At 38.1% G+C, this 22,921-nt stretch overlaps 1 protein-coding gene across 9 annotated transcripts in view; it reads left to right on the top strand.

Annotated features, from left to right (window-relative positions):
* Positions 1-8,733, top strand: part of LOC126765667 (glutamate receptor ionotropic, kainate 2-like) — a 133,043-nt gene extending 124,310 nt beyond the window's left edge. For 6 of the 9 annotated variants that reach the window (XM_050483259.1, XM_050483258.1, XM_050483255.1 and 3 more), the window contains 9 exons: positions 1,106-1,272; positions 2,842-3,069; positions 3,140-3,292; positions 3,360-3,563; positions 3,662-3,865; positions 5,286-5,390; positions 5,495-6,152; positions 7,536-7,724; positions 7,890-8,733. In XM_050483259.1, the coding sequence (XP_050339216.1) occupies positions 1,135-1,272; positions 2,842-3,069; positions 3,140-3,292; positions 3,360-3,563; positions 3,662-3,865; positions 5,286-5,390; positions 5,495-6,152; positions 7,536-7,724; positions 7,890-8,362 (2,352 nt within the window). In that variant the 5' untranslated portion in view covers positions 1,106-1,134 and the 3' untranslated portion in view covers positions 8,363-8,733. Of the gene's footprint in view, positions 1-1,105; positions 1,273-2,841; positions 3,070-3,139; positions 3,293-3,359; positions 3,564-3,661; positions 3,866-5,285; positions 5,391-5,494; positions 6,153-7,535; positions 7,730-7,889 lie in introns of those variants that run through there. The other 3 variants (XM_050483252.1, XM_050483254.1, XM_050483256.1) reach the window with 3 other exon arrangements.
* The last annotated feature ends 14,188 nt before the right edge of the window (positions 8,734-22,921 follow it).

Below are 22,921 nucleotides of genomic sequence, written 5' to 3'. Positions count from 1 at the left end.
AAAGTTCTCTGATCGCCATTCACTTGGGAGTGGCCAGAAACGATTCTTTTACATATGGCTCAAGCAGCTCACGACTTCCGGTCTTTGGCCAAGTATCCGCTGGGTAGCCTAAGAACATCTGTTTGAAGGCGAAACATTCCCTACACAGGGTTGTGCGCTGGGTTTGGGACCCACCACGTAAAAAAAAATATACCAATGAGAAAACGTAAACAGTTCCGAGGCTGGCGACACCCCTTTTGATGACGAACATGGCAAACGAAAAATACATATGTATATGGTGTTTATAATATAATAGCAGGTTTTGTAGCACCATAGATATAGTAAATTTCGTCAGCAAAGCTAAAATGATTTCAAAAGCATTCTTAATACCTACCGGCACCAAGAAAATGGAGAGCTTGTGGTAACGTTCCTTCATCTCATTTAGTATAAAACAAAATTATTCCTCTTTTAAACGGAAGTAACTAATGGATACTCAATAAGCATTTTTTAAAAACCATTTAACTGTCAATAAAGCTTTGGCTTACTAGGTGTTAATCTTTTTCTTATACACAGCACATCAGTTTTGGCACTCATGTTTTTATCACTGAAATATAAATCAAAACTAATTACAATTTTAATAAGTATTCGCCTTTTTGTGTGCAGTAACTAAAGTAAATTGTTTTTATTTTTCGTTTAAAAATTTTCAGTTGCTTAATTTTCTGTCAAATCTTAATTTTTTAGGTTAGCAACACCGAGCAAACTATGACCGAAAATAGTTGAAAATTGTAATACCAAAAAAGAGTTGGTTGAATCTGAAAGTGAATTGATTCAACCTCAGTTCAACCGAGTGAAGTTAAAAACCATAATTGAAGTATTAATTATAAATAACACATAATTTGGAATTTGGCAAAATAAAACGAGTTTCTGATATTATTCCGGTAACGTTATCATTATTAAACCGATAAGTGTGTTAAGTCTAACGATTGAGTCGGAACGTTTCACTTGAAACAGAAAGATTTTGTCTATAAATTTATAAGATCACTGCTATATGTTCTTTCGTAAATTGTACTTTATAAAGAAGTGAGCAATCATAGCTAATAATATTAACACTTTTTATGGTTTTCAGGAGTCCTGCAGTTACGCAAATTTGGCCACATGTATGACATAGAAACACATCTGCGTTTGGTGAATCCTACAACTTACACTAAAATATTAAGTGAACTGAAAGACAAAGAAATTCACAATCTGATAATCGATACGAACGCTGCTAATATTTCCATCCTACTGAAAGGGGTAAATTATAGTTAATTATAATTAAAAATTAATGTGTATATTTTAAAAAGTCGGACAAGTCGACTTACACCTTAACACTGCAATAGTTTGTTTCCAACGAGGGCAATTGTTTTTACAGATAAGTTCTATGTATGCTTTTGAATGAGTTCAGGAATAATGGGATGCCCAACTTATTCCAGTGTGAGAGCGCCTCAAAATAAGCGTTTTTCATAACATTTTCCATTATGGCCAGATCGAACAAAATAACAATTTTTGGGCATTTATTAACCCAACACCCAACATTTAGTACGTATAAAAACTACTAAATAGTGGTTATTTATTATATGGAGAAACTATTTAAATATTTTTAAAGAATATCAGAACAACTGACTTTTGTTCTTCAATACCCAATAAAAGGATTTAAGCTTGTTAGCTCTCAATCATTAAATGTTTTTAATCATTTTCCATTGAAAATAAAACTATGATGCTTCAAATTACCAAACGTCTCATCAAATATCTTTAAATTTCACAAATTTATTTAATATTCATTGTTTTAAATTTTTTATAAGACGTCTTGAACGATGCAACAAATTCCTCCGTTTATATATTTTTTTGGTAAGATTTCAATATGGCCATCGTTCGTTTCCAATTGCTAAACGTCAAAACCTCCCCAATCCAGTCAACTGTCAAAGTTTAGGTGGTTTTGACGTTTAGCAATTGTTCTCTCACTTCCAGTGAGAGAGGAGTTGGGCATCCCATTATTCCTGATGAGTTCGTACACATTGCTGTGGTGTAAAATTGGAAGCAAATCGAATTGATAAAAAAATTGTATAGGGTGGTACAAATTTTTTTACGTTTGTGTAAACTGTGATCATCATATGCTAGTTAGTGTATGTTTGGCAGGTGTTTGTTTACGACTCGAAAGGTTTGGCTGACGGCTGACAAAAAATAAACAAAGAGTGTACTTGAAATTTTGTGATTCTATTAGAATCACGGGCACGGAAACGTTGAAATGTTGCAAAAGTGTCGTGAAGTCATCGAACTTGCCTCATGTGACAATGAAATTGAAAAAGTTAAAGAGACAGTGCTTGAAATTGTCGTCAGAGAGATAGTAAAAGATCCCAACATCTCTTATGGATCGACTAAACACTGTTTGGTTAATGTTTTGAGTATGTAGCGTGTCAATGCTAGAACCGTACCAAAAAACCTGCATCTTTTCCAAAACCGAACACGAGTAGAGGCACGTAAGAGATTTTGATATTTGATTTAAATACGAGAAATTCTTTTATTGCTAATCCGGGTCAAATTTGATCAGATGGGTCCATAATTCGGCTCAAACTCTAAATGTTTTGAAATTTGCCATTTCATTAATTCTTCTGCGTTTTATTTAAAATGTAAAATATAGTATCATTGTGAAAAATTAAAAGATGTACATTTTTTTGGAATAATTTCCAAACTTATCTTGATAATTAATATTAGTATTATTTACTACATACTGTATACATATAATGGATAAAAATGTACGTTATTTGTATGCATAACGTTGAGTTACGGTGCCTTCAATTTAATTCTATAATTAAAATGTTTCAGATTCTGCAACTGCAAATGAATGAATACAAGTATCATTATTTATTTACTAGTTTCGACATTGAAACATTCGATTTGGAGGATTTTAAAAATAATTTCGCGAATATTACCTCGTTCCGGCTGGTAGATGTTGGCGATGTAAGTGTTAGAAACATTCTCAAAAATATGGAGGCTTATACCTACAATTATAATAATAAGACAACTTACTACAGAAAGCTGCGTACTATTAAAGTTTAGTTACTCCAATTAATGCTTATTTGTTATTTTGTAATAGCACAATATTAATATTCAATATTTTCAGACGGAACCCGCTGTAGCGTATGATTCGGTTTATATATTCGCAATAGGATTAACTAGTCTAAAACAGTCGCTGACTCTTAACGTTTCGAATGCGTCATGTGCCAGTGAAATCCCGTGGGATGGCGGTTTGAGTTTGATAAACTATATAAATTCAGTAATTCATCTAATTAACCCATTTTACAGTTATATTTTTACATTTTACATTTCTATTTGTAAAAAAGGTTGAGTGGAGGGGGCTGACAGGACCCATACAATTCAAAGAAGGACGGCGTGTTAAATTTAAATTAGATCTTGTAAAACTGAGGCAGCACTCCTTAGTTAAGGTGGGAGAGTGGACTCCACAAACACGTCTGAATATAACTGAGCCTGCGCTGTTTTTTGATGGCGGAACAATTAATGTTACACTGGTTGTGATTACAATATTGGTGAGAAAAAGTTTATTAATATAATGGAGGCGATGAAATATGTTACAAAGACTAAATTGCTATTTGAAATCCATTCATGGTATGCGTCTTCTTTGCAGGAAACCCCTTACGTGATGATGCACTATGGCAAAAATTACACTGGAAATGAGAGGTTTTATGGATTTTGCGTAGATATACTGGAATTGATAGCTCGTGACGTCGGCTTTGATTACATTATTGACCTAGTGCCTGATCGAAAGTATGGCGCACAAGATCCATTTACAGGCGAATGGAACGGAATGGTTTCTCAACTTATGAAATATGTAAGAACGTTCAAACACCCTAGAGCAGTTCGACAATTTCCTGAAATTCACAATTTAATTTAATATTTTTTTATTCAACAAAAGAATGATATGTATTGTTAATAACTTGCCGGCCTAACTATCGGGTGATTTTTTAAGAGCTTGATAACTTTTTTTAAAAAAAAAACGCATAAAATTTGCAAAATCTCATCGGTTCTTTATTTGAAACGTTAGATTGGTTCATGACATTTACTTTTTGAAGATAATTTCATTTAAATGTTGACCGCGGCTGCGTCTTAGGTGGTCCATTCGGAAAGTCCAATTTTGGGCAACTTTTTCGAGCATTTCGGCCGGAATAGCCCGAATTTCTTCGGAAATGTTGTCTTCCAAAGCTGGAATAGTTGCTGGCTTATTTCTGTAGACTTTAGACTTGACGTAGCCCCACAAAAAATAGTCTAAAGGCGTTAAATCGCATGATCTTGGTGGCCAACTTACGGGTCCATTTCTTGAGATGAATTGTTCTCCGAAGTTTTCCCTCAAAATGGCCATAGAATCGCGAGCTGTGTGGCATGTAGCGCCATCTTGTTGAAACCACATGTCAACCAAGTTCAGTTCTTCCATTTTTGGCAACAAAAAGTTTGTTAGCATCGAACGATAGCGATCGCCATTCACCGTAACGTTGCGTCCAACAGCATCTTTGAAAAAATACGGTCCAATGATTCCACCAGCGTACAAACCACACCAAACAGTGCATTTTTCGGGATGCATGGGCAGTTGGCCACCAAGATCATGCGATTTAACGCCTTTAGACTATTTTTTGTGGGGCTACGTCAAGTCTAAAGTCTACAGAAATAAGCCAGCAACTATTCCAGCTTTGGAAGACAACATTTCCGAAGAAATTCGGGCTATTCCGGCCGAAATGCTCGAAAAAGTTGCCCAAAATTGGACTTTCCGAATGGACCACCTAAGACGCAGCCGCGGTCAACATTTAAATGAAATTATCTTCAAAAAGTAAATGTCATGAACCAATCTAACGTTTCAAATAAAGAACCGATGAGATTTTGCAAATTTTATGCGTTTTTTTTTTTAAAAAAGTTATCAAGCTCTTAAAAAATCACCCGATACATCACAATCCGATAGTATGGGGTTAGATATGGGGTAGAAAAGCAACAACTTAACTTGTTCCAAAAATCGTATCCTTGCAAGCCATCAATATTATAAATATTAGACTTGCGGTTGACTTAATACCGCATATATTGGCCAAATAAGTGAGATATCTTGATGAAATTTGGAGATCATCAATGTAAAATGGATAGAGTAAAGCGAATACACCTCTTAGCCCCAAAATACCTAATATAATGATTTTTAATGAACTACTTGACTTTACTTTTACCCTGAGTATCTTTATTATAAATACGTTTTTCTTTTTTTTTCATTATAGAAAGCCGATTTGGCCGTTGGATCCATGACAATTACATATGCACGGGAAAGTGTTATCGATTTTACTAAGCCTTTTATGAATTTAGGCATAAGTATTTTGTTTAAGGTAATCAGATGTTTACATTTTAAATGTAAGACGTAGTTCACAAAACAGAGAAATATTTTCAAATTAATCGCTGTTACATTTTTATTAAATCATACCTCAATTAGGTGCCATCAAGTCCGGCTTCTCGTTTATTTTCTTTTATGAATCCGCTGGCGTATGATGTATGGCTCTATGTTTTAGCGGCATATTTTTTAGTATCCTTCACAATCTATGTAGTGGCAAAGTTGTCGCCAATAGAATGGCGAGATAGGTATCCATGTGACATGAAGAATCCTATAATTACCAACCAGTTTACATTAGCTAACAGTTTTTGGTTTACAATCGGTACATTGATGCAGCAAGGATCAGATATAAATCCAAAATCGCTATCCACGAGAATAGTTAGCGCTATATGGTGGTTCTTCACCTTGATTATAATTGCCTCATATACCGCTAATCTAGCGGCATTTTTGACGGTTGAGCGAATGATTACGCCCATTGAAAATGCTGAAGACTTAGCCAGTCAAACAGAAATATCATATGGTACTCTAGAGAGTGGTTCTACGATGACATTTTTTCGCGACTCAATTATCGAGACATACAAAAAAATGTGGCGTAATATGGAAAATAAAAAGTCCGTTGCTTTCACTTCCACTTATGAGGAGGGTATAAAACGTGTTAATCAAGGTAACTTTGCATTTCTAATGGAATCTACAATGCTTGATTATATAGTACAGCGCGATTGTAATTTAACTCAAATCGGAGGCCTACTGGATACAAAAGGTAAGTTAACCCTATTGCATATAATGATATATTTATGTTATATAACATTATTTAAAGAAATGGAATCCATAAATTTTGGGGATATGCATATTAGGACGGGTTGATTTACAGGCAGCCAACGGAAAAATCGCGTATGCGATGAATGTTGTACGGATCATTGTGAACAACTTTGCTTAAGAAACAATGGGTATGAAACTAGTTTCGGACCAACGATTTCTAAAGCGAAGTTTTACTAGGGACCATAAAAGTTTGTCCTTCAGTTTTTGAGATATCCAAATTAAATGTAATACGTAGGTGCATTAAGATGTTCTACTTATCAAGAATTATTCACATTTTTTAAACTTCGCCTTAAATATCGCTGGTCCGAATCTAGTTTTAGACCCATAGTCTCTTAAACAAAGTTTTACAGAATAATCCGTAGAATATTTCCGTCAAACCCGATTTTATAAAAAAAAATCGACCCGCTCTAATATGTATGCCAATGTATGCTTAGTTTAAGTCCGCCAAGCTGCAAGCTAACGCCAACTGGCAACAGCAGAAGGTGGATTCTTCAGGTTTAACCATTTCAAAATAAAAAGTTTTAAAAAACTTTTACAGATTGTTTTTCTTGTTAATATTAGCTCCTATATCTGACAAAAAAAACTGTAGAAACCTTTGAAGTGAAAATTAACTCTTCTGTATTTGGTCCTGTAAAGGTAAGTAGTGTCCGTCCGCACTAGATATAGAATCAAGCTACTTTATCAATAAACATAATGAAATCCCCGGAACTTTGAAAACCGATAAGCTCACAAGAGAAGACCACCGTACTTCGCTCACAGAGGAATGGGAATAAGTTGGATCTTGGTTGTCATCTTGGGTTCTGGCACTGAACCTTTGGATCTCGCGTGCGCTTAATAGGCGTTGGCCGACGATCAACTTCTATGCGATTGCAAGATCTTTCTGTCTTAGGGTAGAAAATATGAGATGTAACAGCATCTTGCTCTTAGCAAAGTTCATTGTCATAGTTACATGGAGAAGGCTGGCTGAAACTTCCAATTCGTGGAAGATATGACTGCAGAGATCTATCAACCTACCCCATTCCACGAATCAGAAGACATGGCCTAAGTTCACATTGACTGCTACAACAAAGTGCTTTGTCGACCGACGTTATAAGCTGTCCTATTACGATCGAGCAGTTAACTTAACCTCTAAAAAAGTATTATTTAAAATTGAAACTATGTGCGAGAAGGTGGTAGTCTTTTTAAATTTGACAATGTGTGGAATATTACAACATGGATATTAAATTAAATTAGTTTAGTGAAAATTTGTTTGCTGCGTACTTAGATAATTGAATTCAAAGAAATACATTTTTAGTTAACAAATATGGATGTAAATAAATTATAGGTTATGGAATTGCTACACCAAAAGGTTCACCCTGGCGCGATAAAATTTCATTATCCATTCTTGAATTTCAAGAAAAGGGAAATATACAAATGCTATACGATAGATGGTGGAAAAAAGCAGGAGATACTTGCTTACGTAAAAGTAACAGCAAGCAAACGAAGGCAAATGCTCTCGGTCTGGATAACATTGGTTAGTAATGTTGATAAGACTTGTTTTGATTTTGCACCTTCGCTGAGAACTTTCATTTTCCCCTAATTACAAAGGTTGCTTTGCGTAGAATATTCTAGATTTTATGTTCAAAAACAATATTGAATACAAACATTTTTAAATATATAGAGTTATTTTTTATTGAAGGTGGTGTATTCGTGGTCCTTTTTGTGGGCATAGGTTTGGCCGCTTGGGTTGCTGTATTCGAGTTCTGGTACCACTATCGCACTAGAAGTCGCGGCAGTGTATATTGCGAAAATGAGCACAGCACTGTAGAGAGGGTTATGACTGAAATGGAACTTAACGACTTTGATTCCGTATATAACTGGAACAAAGGAAACTTAGAAGAAATACAGGTTAAAGACCAGAAGCTGACTTGCAAACATATCACAGCATATTGTTGTAAACAACCACCAGCTCAACGTCCACTTTGCGGCGAAATGCTAGACGAATTTCGTTATGCATTGCGATGTATGGACTCACACCGACGTCCAGCTCTTAAGCGGAGTTGTCCAACATGTCATGTATTAAATGATGTTAAAGAGGCTGTTGACATAGAAAGTAGAACATCAATGGCCGTACACGGCAGCCTTATTGGGAGTACACCTAAATATTTATAAATGCACCATACCTCAGGCATCGCTGAGCTTAATTGCTTTATTTCCTAGCAATAAAAACATTGACTAAAATTGCGTTAGTATTTGTATTCTAATGCGCAAATCGATCTAAGTCAGCTTAATATAAGAGTACCCATCAGTTTGATTAATAAATGTAGGACAAAAAAATGGGACTGTGTGCATTGGACGATTTTGACTAACGCTAACACTGGTTGGACGAAACGGAAGCCAACAGAAACTTACGAAAATAGATATTAGAAACGCCCGATCAATGATCAACAGCAAAATACAATTGTAATAAAATTATTAATATTAAATTGTAAATCAAACAAGAAATAAATAATGAATAAAGCTACATATATACATAAAAACGAGTCTTGTTAGTTACTTCATTCATAATTCAATAACGGAATAGTTCATAATCAATACATGTATACCTTAGCCGCAGCAAAGCGTGCACAAGGTCCTTTAGTACATATATAAAATCTTCTCAAATTTAGCTGCTCAACCAATATTTCCACGGAGAATAGTGCGCTGAAAATTCGATGGCGGCACCATTTAGCAGCAGATCCTGAATCCCGTCGACAATTTAGCGGAGTAGCGTTACTTATATGGGTTTTGGAGGCTGTTCTGGCCATACATGTTAAGGTACATTCGCAACCATAAAGTCCCAAGCTCATATGCAGTTTTGAGTCAACCAGAAGTACAGTTAAGTTTTGGCGCAAGCTTGGCATGCAAACAACGATGTTAAGCGTCAACAACGAGTTTGACGAGCAGAATGTAGTTCATTCATGTTAATTACCCCAGGCCCGAAGCTTTCGATGGGACCGGAACGAAACTGCTTAAGGTGAGTTGAAATATTCAAAAATAAATTTGCATAGCTTTTTTAAAATATTCATCACTCAGAAGAACCAGTGAAAAAGGCCCCGTAGGCAGCATAGGAAGCTGACACTTTCTGAACGTTTTTAAGAAAAGTTAATTTTTTGCCATATTGTTATCGCACCTGTAGAATCTTCAACAACACTCGAATAAAATATTAAGGAAAAATTGGGAAAAATTGCAGAGTCCGTGGTACTCAATGCAGTAATTTGTTACTAAATAAGTAATGTAGGAAAATTTATATTGAAGCAGTCAATATAAGATTGCGCGATCTTACCGACCGCATTTTTTTTATTTAGTGGAATTTGTCGCCTCCTTCTGGATCTTTTTCATAAAAATTAAAAAATTGAACTCAATGTCTTCTGAGTTCACAAGAAACACTTTCTAAGTCATATTTAGATTTCACAATACATAAAATTTCATAACATTGTATCATCTCATATTTTCATATGATCAAGGATTTATATGGTTTATACCGGTTCTGCCTGCTTGCTTAAAGTAAGCAGCGAATTTTACGATCATTTTATTTTACGAAATTTATCAGTAGACTAACGGTGTCCGAATCGTTTACGTGTTCTATGTTTGAATAAAAAAACGTTTTTGAGTCCTCATCCCTTTACGTTTTTGAAATTACTGTGTTTAAGATTTTCAAGTACAATGCCTAGGGAGTGCGTAAATAGTGTCAACAGTTTTTAAATCGCAAAAACGTAATTTTACACCGCTTGTGCTAAAAGCTTACGAACTGTATTTTGATGTTAAAGTTGGGGACCAAAACAAAGCATGAGCTCCTCGTATCTGTTGTAAAACTTGTGTAACATGTGAGAGAACCTAAAGACCATGTTACATACTGCTATTTTTGCCTCACGAATATTAAAGATATTGGACCGAAATCTAAACATTCGGTTCTTCTTCTTCTATACTGGCGTAGATACCGCTTACGAGATTATAGCCGAGTTAACAACAGGACGCCAGTCGTTTCTTCTTTTCGCTATGTGGCGCCAATTGGATATTCCAAGCGAAGCCAGGCCTTTCTCCACTTAGTCCTTCCAACGGAGTGGAGGCCTACCTCGTCGGGTACTGCGTCGAATACTTTCAGAGCTGGAGTGTTTTCGTCCATTCGAACAACATGACCTAGCCACCGTAGCCGCTTCCTTTTAATTCGCTGAACTATGGCAATGTCGTCGCATATCTCATACAACTCATCGTTCCAAACAATGTGATATTCGCCGTAGCCGATCATATTCATCATATGTTGTCATCGTTCATGCCTGTGCACCATATAGCAGGACGGGAATTATGAACGACTTATAGAGTTTGGTTTTTGTTCGTCAAGAGAGGACTCTACTTTTCAATTGCCTACTCAGTTCGAAGTAGCACCTGTTGGCAAGAGTTATCCTGCTGACATTGTTGGTGGTGTTTACACTGGTTCCAAGATAGACGAAATTATCTATGACTTCAAAGTTATGACTGTCAACAGTGAGGTGAGAGCCAAATCGAGAGTGCGATGACTATTTGTTTGATGACAGGAGATATTTCGGCGGGCCCTCGTTCACTGCCACACCCATTTGCTTTGCTTTCTTGTCCAGTCTGGAGAAAGCGGAACTAACGCCCGATTGGGAGTCGCCTTGTCTGAAACCTCGTTTTTTGCTGCCGAAAGGAGCTTTGAAATCGACGAAGAGATGGTGTGTGTCGATTCTCCTTTCACGGATATTTTCCAAAATTTGACGTATGGTGAATATCTGGTCGGTTGTTGATTTGCCAGGTCTAAAGTCAAACTGATAAGGTCCAATCAGTTTGTTGACGGTGGGCTTTAATCTTTCACACAATACGCTCGATAGAACCTTATACGCGATGTTGAGGAGGCTTATCCCACGGTGGTTGGCGCAGCTTGTGGGTCTCCCTTTTTGTGGATTGGGCAGAGCCCATTTAAATTCCAATCGTTGACCATATTTTACAAAGAAGCTGATGCTTTCTCCTTATCTGTTCTTCGCCGCCTTGTTTGAATAGCTCGGCCGGCAATCCATCGGCCCCGCCGCTTTGTTGTTCTTCAGGCGGGTAATTGCTATTCGAACTTCTTCATGGTCGGGCAATGGAACGTATGCTCCATCGTCATCGATTGGGGAATTGGGTTCACCTTCTCCTGGCGTTGTACTTTCACTGCCTTTCAGCGGGGTGGAGAAGTGTTCCCTTCATAATCTAAGTATGCTGTGGGCATCGGTGACTAGATCACCTTTTTTTTTTAGCAAATGCGTCCCGCTTCCCTCTTCAACTCTCGGTATCTATCCCATTCCGCACGTGTTGTGGTCTGCGACCCGACACTTCTCATCGTTCCAGCTGTTCTTGTGCTTTTTCCGAAAACCAATGGAGACATCCATTATCATAAGTATAAAACGTTACCAGGGAACCTTTAGTTGATCCTAAGAAGATAGGTGCAAAGATGGTAGTTTGCATATTAAATTGGGTTTAATTAAGAATTTGTTTTAAGGGAATGGACAGAAATGGAAGAGGGTTATTGTGTCTCAAACAAAAATTTCCAATAGTCAGTGGAGCAAAAATTAAGGAGGGCATATTTGTGGGTACACGGTTCCACCAAGACACTTCTGCTATGGAGAAACGGTACCAAGGCAAGTGGAGTGCCAGTTTGCTTGCCGATTACTGTTGGACATTGATCCGAAATATCGCCGAAAAACATCGACAGTAACATTTAAAAAAACACTTTGGTTAATAAAATAATATAACAATAATATATCTATAGGTGGTTAATAAAATAATATATCTATAGGTGTTTTTTTCTATAAAAATCTTCATAGAAAAAAACTACAGGTGATAGAAGAAATCTGTTGCTCTTTTCTGCATTTTTGACATAATAAACACTTTGTTCTGTTCATGTCACAAAAAAGTGAATTTTCGTTTACCGGTGTTATTATGGCAGTTATACTTGTATATTATGAAAGAAGATGAACTCAACGCAGCTGCAAAAAAGTGAACAAAAAAATAATTTGTGGATGTGTTAGATAAGTTATCCAATGAAGCTATTCATCTCAGTCACGTTTACGATGAAAATTTTAAAACCCGTCTTACAATGTTGAAAGCAATCAATGCTCGAAAATTTAGAAGACTTTCCCAAATTTTCCTGTCGTTTGGAGAATATTTTGCACTTTATCCGTTTCTGTTTCAAGCGGTAATCCTTCGTTTAGTGCTATGGCAAGGATCAAAAATTTTGATCGATCTTCGTCACAGGGCAAGATTTCAGGACTAGCTACACTGTGTCTAGTAGCAGACTTAGCCAAGAAGTTGGATTTCCAGACTATTATGGACGCATTCGCTATCGCCAAAGCACGAAAAGCTCACTTCTAAACTTCAAATAATTGAAGATTGGAGGAATTTAAGCTGCATGTTCAAAAATTTAACCATGATAGGTAGGTAGGTAGGAGTGCAGCCCTGTTGCATTTCGGGCTCTGCACTTGTCGTACATCTTTATGTTATTGCTATCCCGTTTCATCTTCTCTTTCAAACCATTTTGCGCTTACGATGGAGCTACTAATTTCCGATATGCTTTGTGTAGACATCCATTCAAGGTTTGGTGCTTGGTGGGTTCCAAATGTTCTGTGTCGGATCTGCGATAGGGCTGGGCATTCACAGAGAAAGCGGAAAACTTTTTCCTTATTCACTACTAGTTCACAGCCTCGACTGATGTTTATGTAGGGCATACCCATTTTGGACGCATGTTCTCCAAATGGCCAATGCCCTATTATAGTAGCAGTTACTTTGTAGATACTGCTCCTGGACTTATTTAAAAAGTCGTTAGTTCTTTTTTTGTCATATGTTGGCCATATCTGTTTAGCATTTTGATATATTTTTCCATCTATTGTTTGCTAATCGTTGAATTTTTATATTGAGCTCTCTCCTGATCAATCCCAGCGGTATTGGTATCCACTCTGTTTCGGATTCGTTTAGGAAAGCTCCTGCTTTTGCCATCTCGTCTGCTTTTTTGTTACCGAAAATATTCCTGTGGCCGGGAACCCAGTTCAAGTCTAGTCATGGGCGACGACAAGGCCAGGAGAGCCGCCTGGCTATCGGTGTATATTGTTTCTTTATGTATCCTTTCGTAGTTATCGAATAGTGCTTTGCAGGCCGTCTCTATGCCTAGTTAGAGAGAGAGATGCCCAGATCGTCGGAATATACTCCGTGCCTACCCCGCAGTCCATTTTGGACCCATCGGTATAGACTGATATGCTATCCTCCTTTCCATTCATGTCTAGAGGGTATCCTCACCTGGAAGAGTCTATTGAAAACCAGCATTGGGAGAATGTAGACTGATTCATTGATGTTTACACTGAGTTGGTTTAGGATATCATTATGTCCATAGTTCTTCTGATTTCAACCTCACAATTCTTTTGTTCTTATTGCAGAACATGCTGCTATTTGGAGAATATAGATCTCAATGGGTAGATGGTGCAGGATTATGCGCGTCAGTCGGACATGACTTGATTGCACCATGAACATTGTACCATTTAGGACGGGAAGTTAAAATTGGGGGATTTTAGTTTTGCTTGTGAACAGCATCAGTTCTGTTTTATTAGGGTTAACACCTAGTCCATTGTTGTTAGCCCATAGGTGCTACCTGCGCTCTTTCTATGATTTCACTAACTGTTGAAAAAAACATGCCTGATACCAACAACACTACGTCATCTGCATATGCTACTACCGTGTCGTCTATCCCACCATCTGTCAGAGAACTAATGATCGTGCTTACTACTATATTACTTACTAAAGGCTCGCTTTATATCAAGAAATGAAACCATTGTGTATTGTTTGTGATGTAGTGATTTTTTAATTACATTTATAACATCGTGAAGGGCAGTTTCGGTTGATCGGCTCTTTATGTGTGCATATTGGGACTTCGATAACGTATGCGCCATGGTTGTTCATACTTAAATGTAAGTCTATTAGCCTTTCTAGTATCTTCAGCATAGTGAGGGTGCGGCTTATAGGGCTAAAATCCCTGGCATTATCGTGTGTTCTTCTGCCTGGTTTTGGAATGAACACCACTATAATTCTTTCCCATCTTCTTGGGATGTAAGAACTTGAATGCTAGCTTTGTGTATATTTTCAAGCCTTAGCTTTGGTTCTTCCAATTTTTGCAGTATTATGGACATAATCCCGTCTGGACCTGCCGCTTTAAATGGTGAGATACTATTTATGGCATATTTGATTTTGCTTTTGTCTACTATCTGGCCTCGGTAATCAGCTGCGCTTGCCTGTGGTTCTGGTTGAACCCTCTTTATAGGCGTTAGCTGACTCCCAAGGAAGTGCGTTTTAATATGTACCTCCAGAGATTCTTTTACAGAAGAGGTACAATCAATTCCTTCCGCCTTAATGTAGGCAGTATTAGTATGTTCATTGGATAGCATTTTACTCAGCCTTGAGAAACCTCAACGCAACTTTCTATCGATGTGCAGAAAGATCGCCATGAGTCATTTTTAGCCAGATTTTGGTTCAAAAACTCTCATTGAAAGCCTCCATATAAGTATTACCAATTTTTTCGAGCATTCACTTGGCCTTGCTCCATATGATTGGTGGTTGTGTGTAAGGTACCTTAGTGAAACCCGGGGAAAATTTTTTTTAGTATGTGGCATATTAGTAGTATATGGGATGAGCAAAAATATATAAAATCTGGTCGATACTGACCCTTACTCAAATATATTCAATATAAAATGCTCGGTTGCCCCCGAACTTAACCTTTCCTTACTTGTTTTATTTGAATATATTGCATTATTATATTAAATCACGCATTTTTATTAATTTCCATTTGTCAAGAATGTCCGTTTATTTGAAATTATTATTAAAAGTATACAAAGATGTTTTATTTGAAGATATTATTAAAGGAATACAGATTTATTTTTAAAATTATTTTCGACGGAATCATAAAATATTCAAAAGACAATTAATTTATTTCCCAGCGCCTGCTAGCACTATGTACTCCGTTTGCTTGCTTGTTAACGAATGCCCTTCACCTGTTAAAACTGTCTGTGACGCATTCAAAAAATCACTTTAAATAATTTTGTCCGGTTTTTGAGACCAAATGCTGCTATATGCGTTGCTACAATTTGTAACTTCAGTGGTATCTTAACATTATTTATTATATTAAAAAAATGGAGACAGTCTTTTATTTTGTTTCTGAAATAAAATGGCAAATTACTGGATTCAACTTCTGTTACTTTATATTTTCTCAAAGTAGTAAAATTATTTATAAGCCATTTAGGCCTTGGGAGGGAAAATGTCTCCCATATCCCCTCTGAATCGGATACTGATATTATTATGAAAAATTGTATAATTTTAATATTAATGGAGTGATTATTGAGAGTATTAAATTCAGTATACTAAATTCAGTCTTTAAATAAAAAAGCAGCAACAAATGAAACACCTCTTTAGCATATGCTGCGTATTGTGATTTCTATTTTGTTCATGGGCGAAAAAGTAAGGTGTAGATGGGCGTAATCGGATCACTCTCACGCCCCGAAAATAATCCGCGTCAAAGCGAGGTTCTTCAACATATCGCTGATTTGCGCCCACGCCCCGACGGAAGAGAAGGACGATGTGACCAAAGATGCCATTTATGAGTGCTTGGAGCGAACCCATGAGAGCTGCCCGTGCCACGATGTCAAAATCGTGCTTGGCGACTTTAACGCCAGGGTGGGCAAAGAAGGTATATTTGGCACTACGGTCGGTAAATTCAGCCTCCACGACGAAACATCCCCAAATGGGTTGAAGCTGATCGACTTGGCCGGGGCCCGAAATATTGTTATCTGGAGTACTAGATTCCAGCATAAGAAGATTCATCAATCTACCTGGCTGTCTCCGGATCGAAAAACCACCAACCAGATCGATCATGTTGTGATAGACGGAAGACACGTCTCCAGTGTTTTAGATGTGCGTGCGCTCCGAGGTCCTAACATCGACTCGGACCACTATCTTGCTGCAGCTAAGATTCGCACCCGCCTCTGTGCAGCAAAAAGCGCACGTCAACAAACACAAGGAAGGTTCGATGTCGAGACGCTGCAATAACAACAGACAGCCGAGCGATTTTCTACTCAGCTGGCACATCTCCTCTTTGAGAGCATTCGTCAACAACTCATTATAAGGGAACTTTGGGACGGCATTTCAAACTCCTTACGTACAGCTGCAACCGAAACCATTGGTTTTCGGAAAGTGGAAAGAACAGCTGGTACGACGAGGAGTGCCGTGTCGCAGCGGAGAGAAAACAGATTGCCTACCTTGCAACGTTACGATCGACCACAACACGTGCGGGATAGGATAGATACCGAGAGTTGAAGAGGGAAGCGAGACGCATTTGCTGACAGAAGAAGAAAGAGGCCGAAATGCGTGAGTACGAAGAGCTTGATAAGCTGGCCGACAGGGGTAACACACTTGAGCACACTCTTGTAGAACCCCCAAAGGTGATCTAGTCACCGATGCCCACAGCATACTTATATTATGGAGGGAACACTTCTCCAGCCTACTGAATGGCAGTGAACGAACATTACCAGGAGAAGGCGAACCCGATTCCCCAATAGATGACGATGGAGCAGACGTTCCATTACCCGACCATGAAGAAGTTCGAATAGCAACTGCCCGCCTGAAGAACAACAAAGCGGTGGGGGCTGATGGATTGCCGCCCGAGCTATTCAAACACGGCGGCGAAGAACTGATAGGGAGCATGCATCAGCTTCTTTGTAAAATATGGTCGGACGAAAGCATGCCCAACGATTGGAATTTAAGTGTGCTATGCCCAATCCATAAAAAAGGAGACCCCACAATCTGCGCCAACTTCCGTGGGATTAGCCTCCTCAACATCGCATATAAGGTTCTATCGAGCATATTGTGTGAAAGATTAAAGCCCACCGTCAACAAACTGATTGGACCTTATCAGTGGGGCTTCAGACCTGGCAAATCAACAACCGACCAGATATTCACCATGCGCCAAATCTTGAAAAAGACCCGTGAAAGGAGAATCGACACACACCATCTCTTCGTCGATTTCAAAGCTGCTTTCGACAGCACGAAAAGGAGCTCCCATTATCCCGCGATGTCTGAATTTGGTATCCCCGCAAAACTAATACGGCTGTGTAAGCTGACGTTGAGCAACACCAAAAGCTCCGTCAGAATCGGGAAGGACCTCTCCGAGCCGTTCGATACCAAACGAGGTTTCAGACAAGGCGATTCCCTATCGTGCGACTTTTTCAACCTGCTCCTCGAGCAAATAGTTCGAGTTGCAGAACTAAATAGAGAAGGCACCGTCTTCTATAAGAGTGTACAACTCCTGGCGTATGCCGATGATATTGATGTCATCGGCCTCAACACCCGCGCCGTTAGTTCTGATTTCTCCAGGATGGACAAGGAGCAAAATAAATAGGTCTGGCAGTGAACGAGGGCAAGACGAAATATCTCCTATCATCAAACAAACAGTCGTCGCACTCGCGACTTGGCACTCACGTCACTGTTGACAGTCATAAGTTTGAAGTTGTAGATAATTTGGTCTATCTTGGAACCATCGTAAACACCACCAACAATGTCAGCCTTGAAATCCTACGCAGAACAACTCTTGCCAACAGGTGCTACTTCGGACTGAGCATGCAATTGAGAAGCAAAGTCCTCTCTCGAAAAACAAAAACCAAACTCTATAAGTCACTCATAATTCCCGTCCCGCTTTACGGTGCAGAGGCTTGGACGATGTCAACAACGGATGAGTCGACGTCGCGAGTTTTCGAGAGAAAAATTCTGCGAAAGATTTATGGTCCTTTGCGCGTGGCCATGGCGAATATCGCATTCGATGGAACGATGAGCTGTACGAGATATACGACGGCATCGACATAGTTCAGCGTATTAAAAGACAGCGGCTACGCTGGCTAGGTCATGTTGTCCGGATGGACGAAAACACTCCAGCTGGAAAGGTATTCGAAGCAGTACCCGCCGGGGGAAGCAGAGGAAGAGGGAGACCTCCACTCCGTTGGAAGGAACAAGTGGAGAAGGACCTGGCTTCGCTTGGAATATCCAGTTGGCACCACCTAGCGAAAAGAAGAAACGACTGGCGCGCGGTTGTTAACTCGGCTATAATCGCGTAAACGGTGTCTACGCCAATTAAGAAGAAGAAGAAGTTGCACAGGTCGTACCCCACAGTTGAATGCCATACATCAAAATCGGCTTTATGACCGCATTATACAGAAGCACTTTGCTGTCTAGGCTAAGTTCAGAGTTTTTATTTAAAAGCCAATTTAATATCGGTTGTTTATTCCATTAGTTTTCCCGGCACTCACCTTGTATTAAAGAAAAAAACTTCGGAAACGAAAATCGAAATTAAAAACTATAGCACGGCGCACGTCTGCGGTGTGTCGATTCGAAAACCAAAAGCGGCTATTGCCTTGTCCGTCGGTCCCTTTTGTTCTTTTTTTGTGTGGTGTCCTCATGTGTGTTAAATTCGTGATGTTGGTATTGTGTGCGTGTGATGTGGAATATGATGATGATGTGGTGTGAAATGAAGGTGTGTTGTGGAATGATGATGTGGTGAATGTAATGTGAGTGGTGTGGAAGTGTAATATTGTGAGGGAGGTCTGAGACTCATTTAGCCATCGGTATTCTGCTTGAGACGATTGTCCCATGTCTCTAATTTTCACAATCTTAATTTAGTGACTCTGTTAGTCAGGAGTCTCATTTTGGTATTCTGGCAGATACAGTATACTACTATACAGTATACTACTATACTGTATCTGCCAGAATACCAAAATTAGGCTGCTGAGTAACAGAGTCACTAAATTGCTATTGCGACAATAAGAGACATGAGACAATCGTCTCAAGCAGAATACCGTTATAAATTTGCAGCTCTAATCTTAATACGTGTCGTTTTACTAGAGTTGTGTTTCTCCACGTGAGCCTTCTATCTATGTGAATACCAAGATATGCTACTTCGTTCACTTGGGGTATTAAAGTATTGTTTATTTTTACTGCCGGGCACATTTTGGGACTTAGCGAAAACGTAAAATGCTTACATTTCTGTTTATTCACATTTATACGCCAGTTCGCTAGCCATTCCTCGACAGAACTTAAATGCTCCGCTAGTATTCTTGGTGCTAAAATGTGGCAATTGTTACGGCTGACTATGGCTATATCATCCTCAAAAGTTGAAGTTAATACATTTTTAGCTGTTGGAAGTTCTGCTGTATGTATTATGTATAGAATTGGGCCTAAAACGCTGTCCTGTGGTACACCAGCCCTTATCTCTCCTTCATCAGATATGAAATCACCCACTTTTACCGTAAATTGTCTATTATTTAAATAAGACTCCAATGTTTTATACAATTGTAATGGTAAAATTTTTTTATTCCTATATAAAAGGCCTTCGTACCACACCTTATCAAACGCCTGAGCTACATGTAGAAATATTGCTGAACTGTACTCCCTGCTCTATTGTGCCATGTTTAGTACGAAATCGGAATTGATGGGTTTGTATTGTATTATTTTCGTGGAGGTAAGGAGACATCCAGTGGCGTAGCTAGGGGTGGGCGAAGGGGGCCGTCGCCCCGGGCGCATCGTCTTGGGGGCGGAAAAACGATCTTCGCTGTTTTTTAATATTCAGAAATATACTTCAACAAATTTTTTTACAAAATTTATTATAAAAGATAAAGAGTTGTACACTCACAATGTAATAATCTGAATAACAATGCAAAATATTAATTTTTACTCGAATACTCTTCAGTTTTTAAATTTGTCTCATATCTTTTGTCTTATATCTTTCTTAAAAAAGTGAAGGAACTTAAAGATGCCCTTTTCTAGCTTTGTCTAGCGACGTGTCACTCTCACAGTTACCCTATGCTTTGAATGTAACAAATACTTTTATTTCTCCAAATTTTCAAAACTAGCATTTAAAAACTCCAATCCAGGAAAAAATTCTTGCAAATTGTGTCAAAAGTGTACAATATATGGTCGAAAATGGGTTTTTTCTATGGCTTTTAATAAGATGTCTTGTAAATTTACTATCAATTCCCTCAAAACCCGTATTGTAAGAATTTTGGAACTTCTGAATTTGTGTGGCTTCTAGTTCCTAAATTTTATATACTGAATATCGAAGATATTTTATAAAAATTCACTTTTGTTCGAACCACCTCATGAAATTTGTAGGTAGGTAGATAAAGGGGGCGGCAGAACATCCTTGGCCCCGGGCGCCCGAAGTTGTAGCTACGCCACTGGAGACAATAGTAATACGTTTTCAAATACTTTAGAAAGACAGGGTAGAAGACTGATTAGTCTGTATGAAGACGGCTGTGGTAAGTCTTTCCCAGGTTTATCTATGAAGATAATCTGCGACTTTTTCCATGAAATGGGATAGTATCCGAGAAATATTATCATGACCGGCGACTTTCTGATTCCAATAATTTCAGAAGGTGCAGTCTTAAAAGACTTCCGCATTTGCTACTGCTTTAGCTCCTCCACCGTTTAATTGGAGTAGTATTTCGTTCAGCGCTACAACCCACAGAAGTGGGGAGAGGACCCTCCTTGAGGATTCCCTCTACTCACATATATTTTGTGTGTTGCAGCGCCTTTTGATTCTATAATCTTTCTATATTCAAGCATCGATTGTATCCATCTGCACACAGTATCGTCTATGCCAACATGTGTTTTATATTATTGAAGGCGCCCTCTATATCTAGAAATGCAGCCATGGTGTATTGTTTGTAGTGTAGTGATTTTTCAGTTACACTTATCTCCTCGTGAAGGGCAGTTTCGGTTGATCGGCCCTTTATGTACGTATGTTGGGACTTCGATAACCCATCCGCCATGACTGTCTTATATGTAAGTCCATTAGCCTTTCTAGAACCTTCAGCATAGTGAGAGTGAGGCTTATAGGCTTAAAATCCTTAGCATTATCGTGTGTTTTTCTGACTGGTTTTTTCAGGAACACCACCTTAATTCTTTTCCAACTTCTTGGAATGTAAGACCGTTGAATGCTCACTTTGTATACATTTTCAAGCATTTGAACTATTGATTTTTCCAGCTTTTGCAGCATTATAGGCATAATCCCGTCTGGACCTGCCGCTTTAAAAGCGTATATAATTTTCCTTTTGTCTATTATCAGGCTCGGGTAATGAGCTGAGTTTGCCAGTGGTTCTGATTGAACCTCTGTTGTCGCCGTCTATTGAAATCCAGGGAAATGCGTTTTAATAAGTACCTCCAGAGATTCTTCTGCAGAGGAGGTCCAATCATTTCCTTCCACCTTTATGTAGGCAATATAGTGTTGCAAAATTTTGTTTCTGAAACTCTCATTGAAAACTTTCCCCAGTTGTGTTCTCAGGCTCTTAAGATCACTATTCCACCAGGGAGGAGACTTTCTCTTTTTCAGGACTGTTAGCGGAAGGGTTTTGCTTATGTTGTTGTTAAGAGATTTTCTATCTTCTCTACTTCATTATCAAGCTCTTGAGGAACGCTGATACTATTTTTAGCTCCTTTTTAAAGGCTTTTTGTTGCTGCTCTTGTAAATTTTTTTTGAAAGAAGTACTGAATTTCTCCCGAATTCTGAGAGAGTATCCAAAAGTGATACGACTTAGATGGCTCACTCTCCAAACATCCACAACAAGACTATCTGAGTCTGTTGATAGCGTGAGGTCCAGCACTTCCTCTCAACCCGCAAACTTTACAGAGCTGGGGAAAATAAAAGTCAACAGATTTTAAAAGAACCGGTTTTTCATTAATTAGATCGGTAAATAAATGTTAGAATCATATGTTTCTGTTTTCTAGCTACATATCTTTATATTCATGTAATAATAATTTGAAACAATATTTTTGACTCAAAGCCTCTGAAATTATTTATACATTTTCAAAACTGTACTCGACAAATTTTTTTCACCCAACATCAACAAGACAAAAATTTAATACAGATTTAATGGAAGCATAAAATGCAACTTCGTATTAGACTTATTTCTCAAAACATAAAGTATTAGGAACATTTCTTTTGAAAGGGATCCCCGCACCGTTTTACCATTGGGCACGGTTTTTCTCTGACAGCTCTGATCAGAACCATTATTAATGTATGTATGTGTACATCGAAATCAGAATCCTACATATATTTAATCATTCACTTAATTGGTAAATACAAGTACATACGTTGTCATAGATAAATGTAATTATTTGAAAATTACCCAAATATTTTCACGCAACGTTATTCTATTCATTTCACTAAAATTATAAACTAATAAATTGCGCCTATTTCACGTATTAACAAAAGTGTTTATAGTACGTCTTTGTTTACAATATACTATACATATGTATATTTATGTTGTTTGATGGCTTCTCATATCAAAAGATAGATAGCCTATATTCCAAATGCTACGCCAACGCACACATATAGGCTAGCAAGCAGCAAACAATAAGCATTATCCGGCAGCGTTAATCCGGATTAACTGGGCACTTAATCAGATCCAAATTTGTAGGTGACAGACGGCAGCTATGCGAGTTTGAAACTCTCGTAAATAGCTGATTGTAATTTTGATAATAATTTCAATGCAAATGGATAGAAGATAAACATTGCGATTGTTAGCCGATCAATTTTTACAAAACCATTTTTTATTACAAAAACATATCAACACGTTATTTTTAAAACTGCGTCATATCATAAATCTTCTTGTATTATTA

This window comes from Bactrocera neohumeralis, unplaced genomic scaffold (assembly GCF_024586455.1).
Source record: "Bactrocera neohumeralis isolate Rockhampton unplaced genomic scaffold, APGP_CSIRO_Bneo_wtdbg2-racon-allhic-juicebox.fasta_v2 cluster11, whole genome shotgun sequence".
NCBI lineage: Eukaryota > Metazoa > Arthropoda > Insecta > Diptera > Tephritidae > Bactrocera > Bactrocera neohumeralis.
Note: the sequence above shows the minus strand (reverse complement) of the source record. Positions and strands in the feature narration are given on the sequence as shown.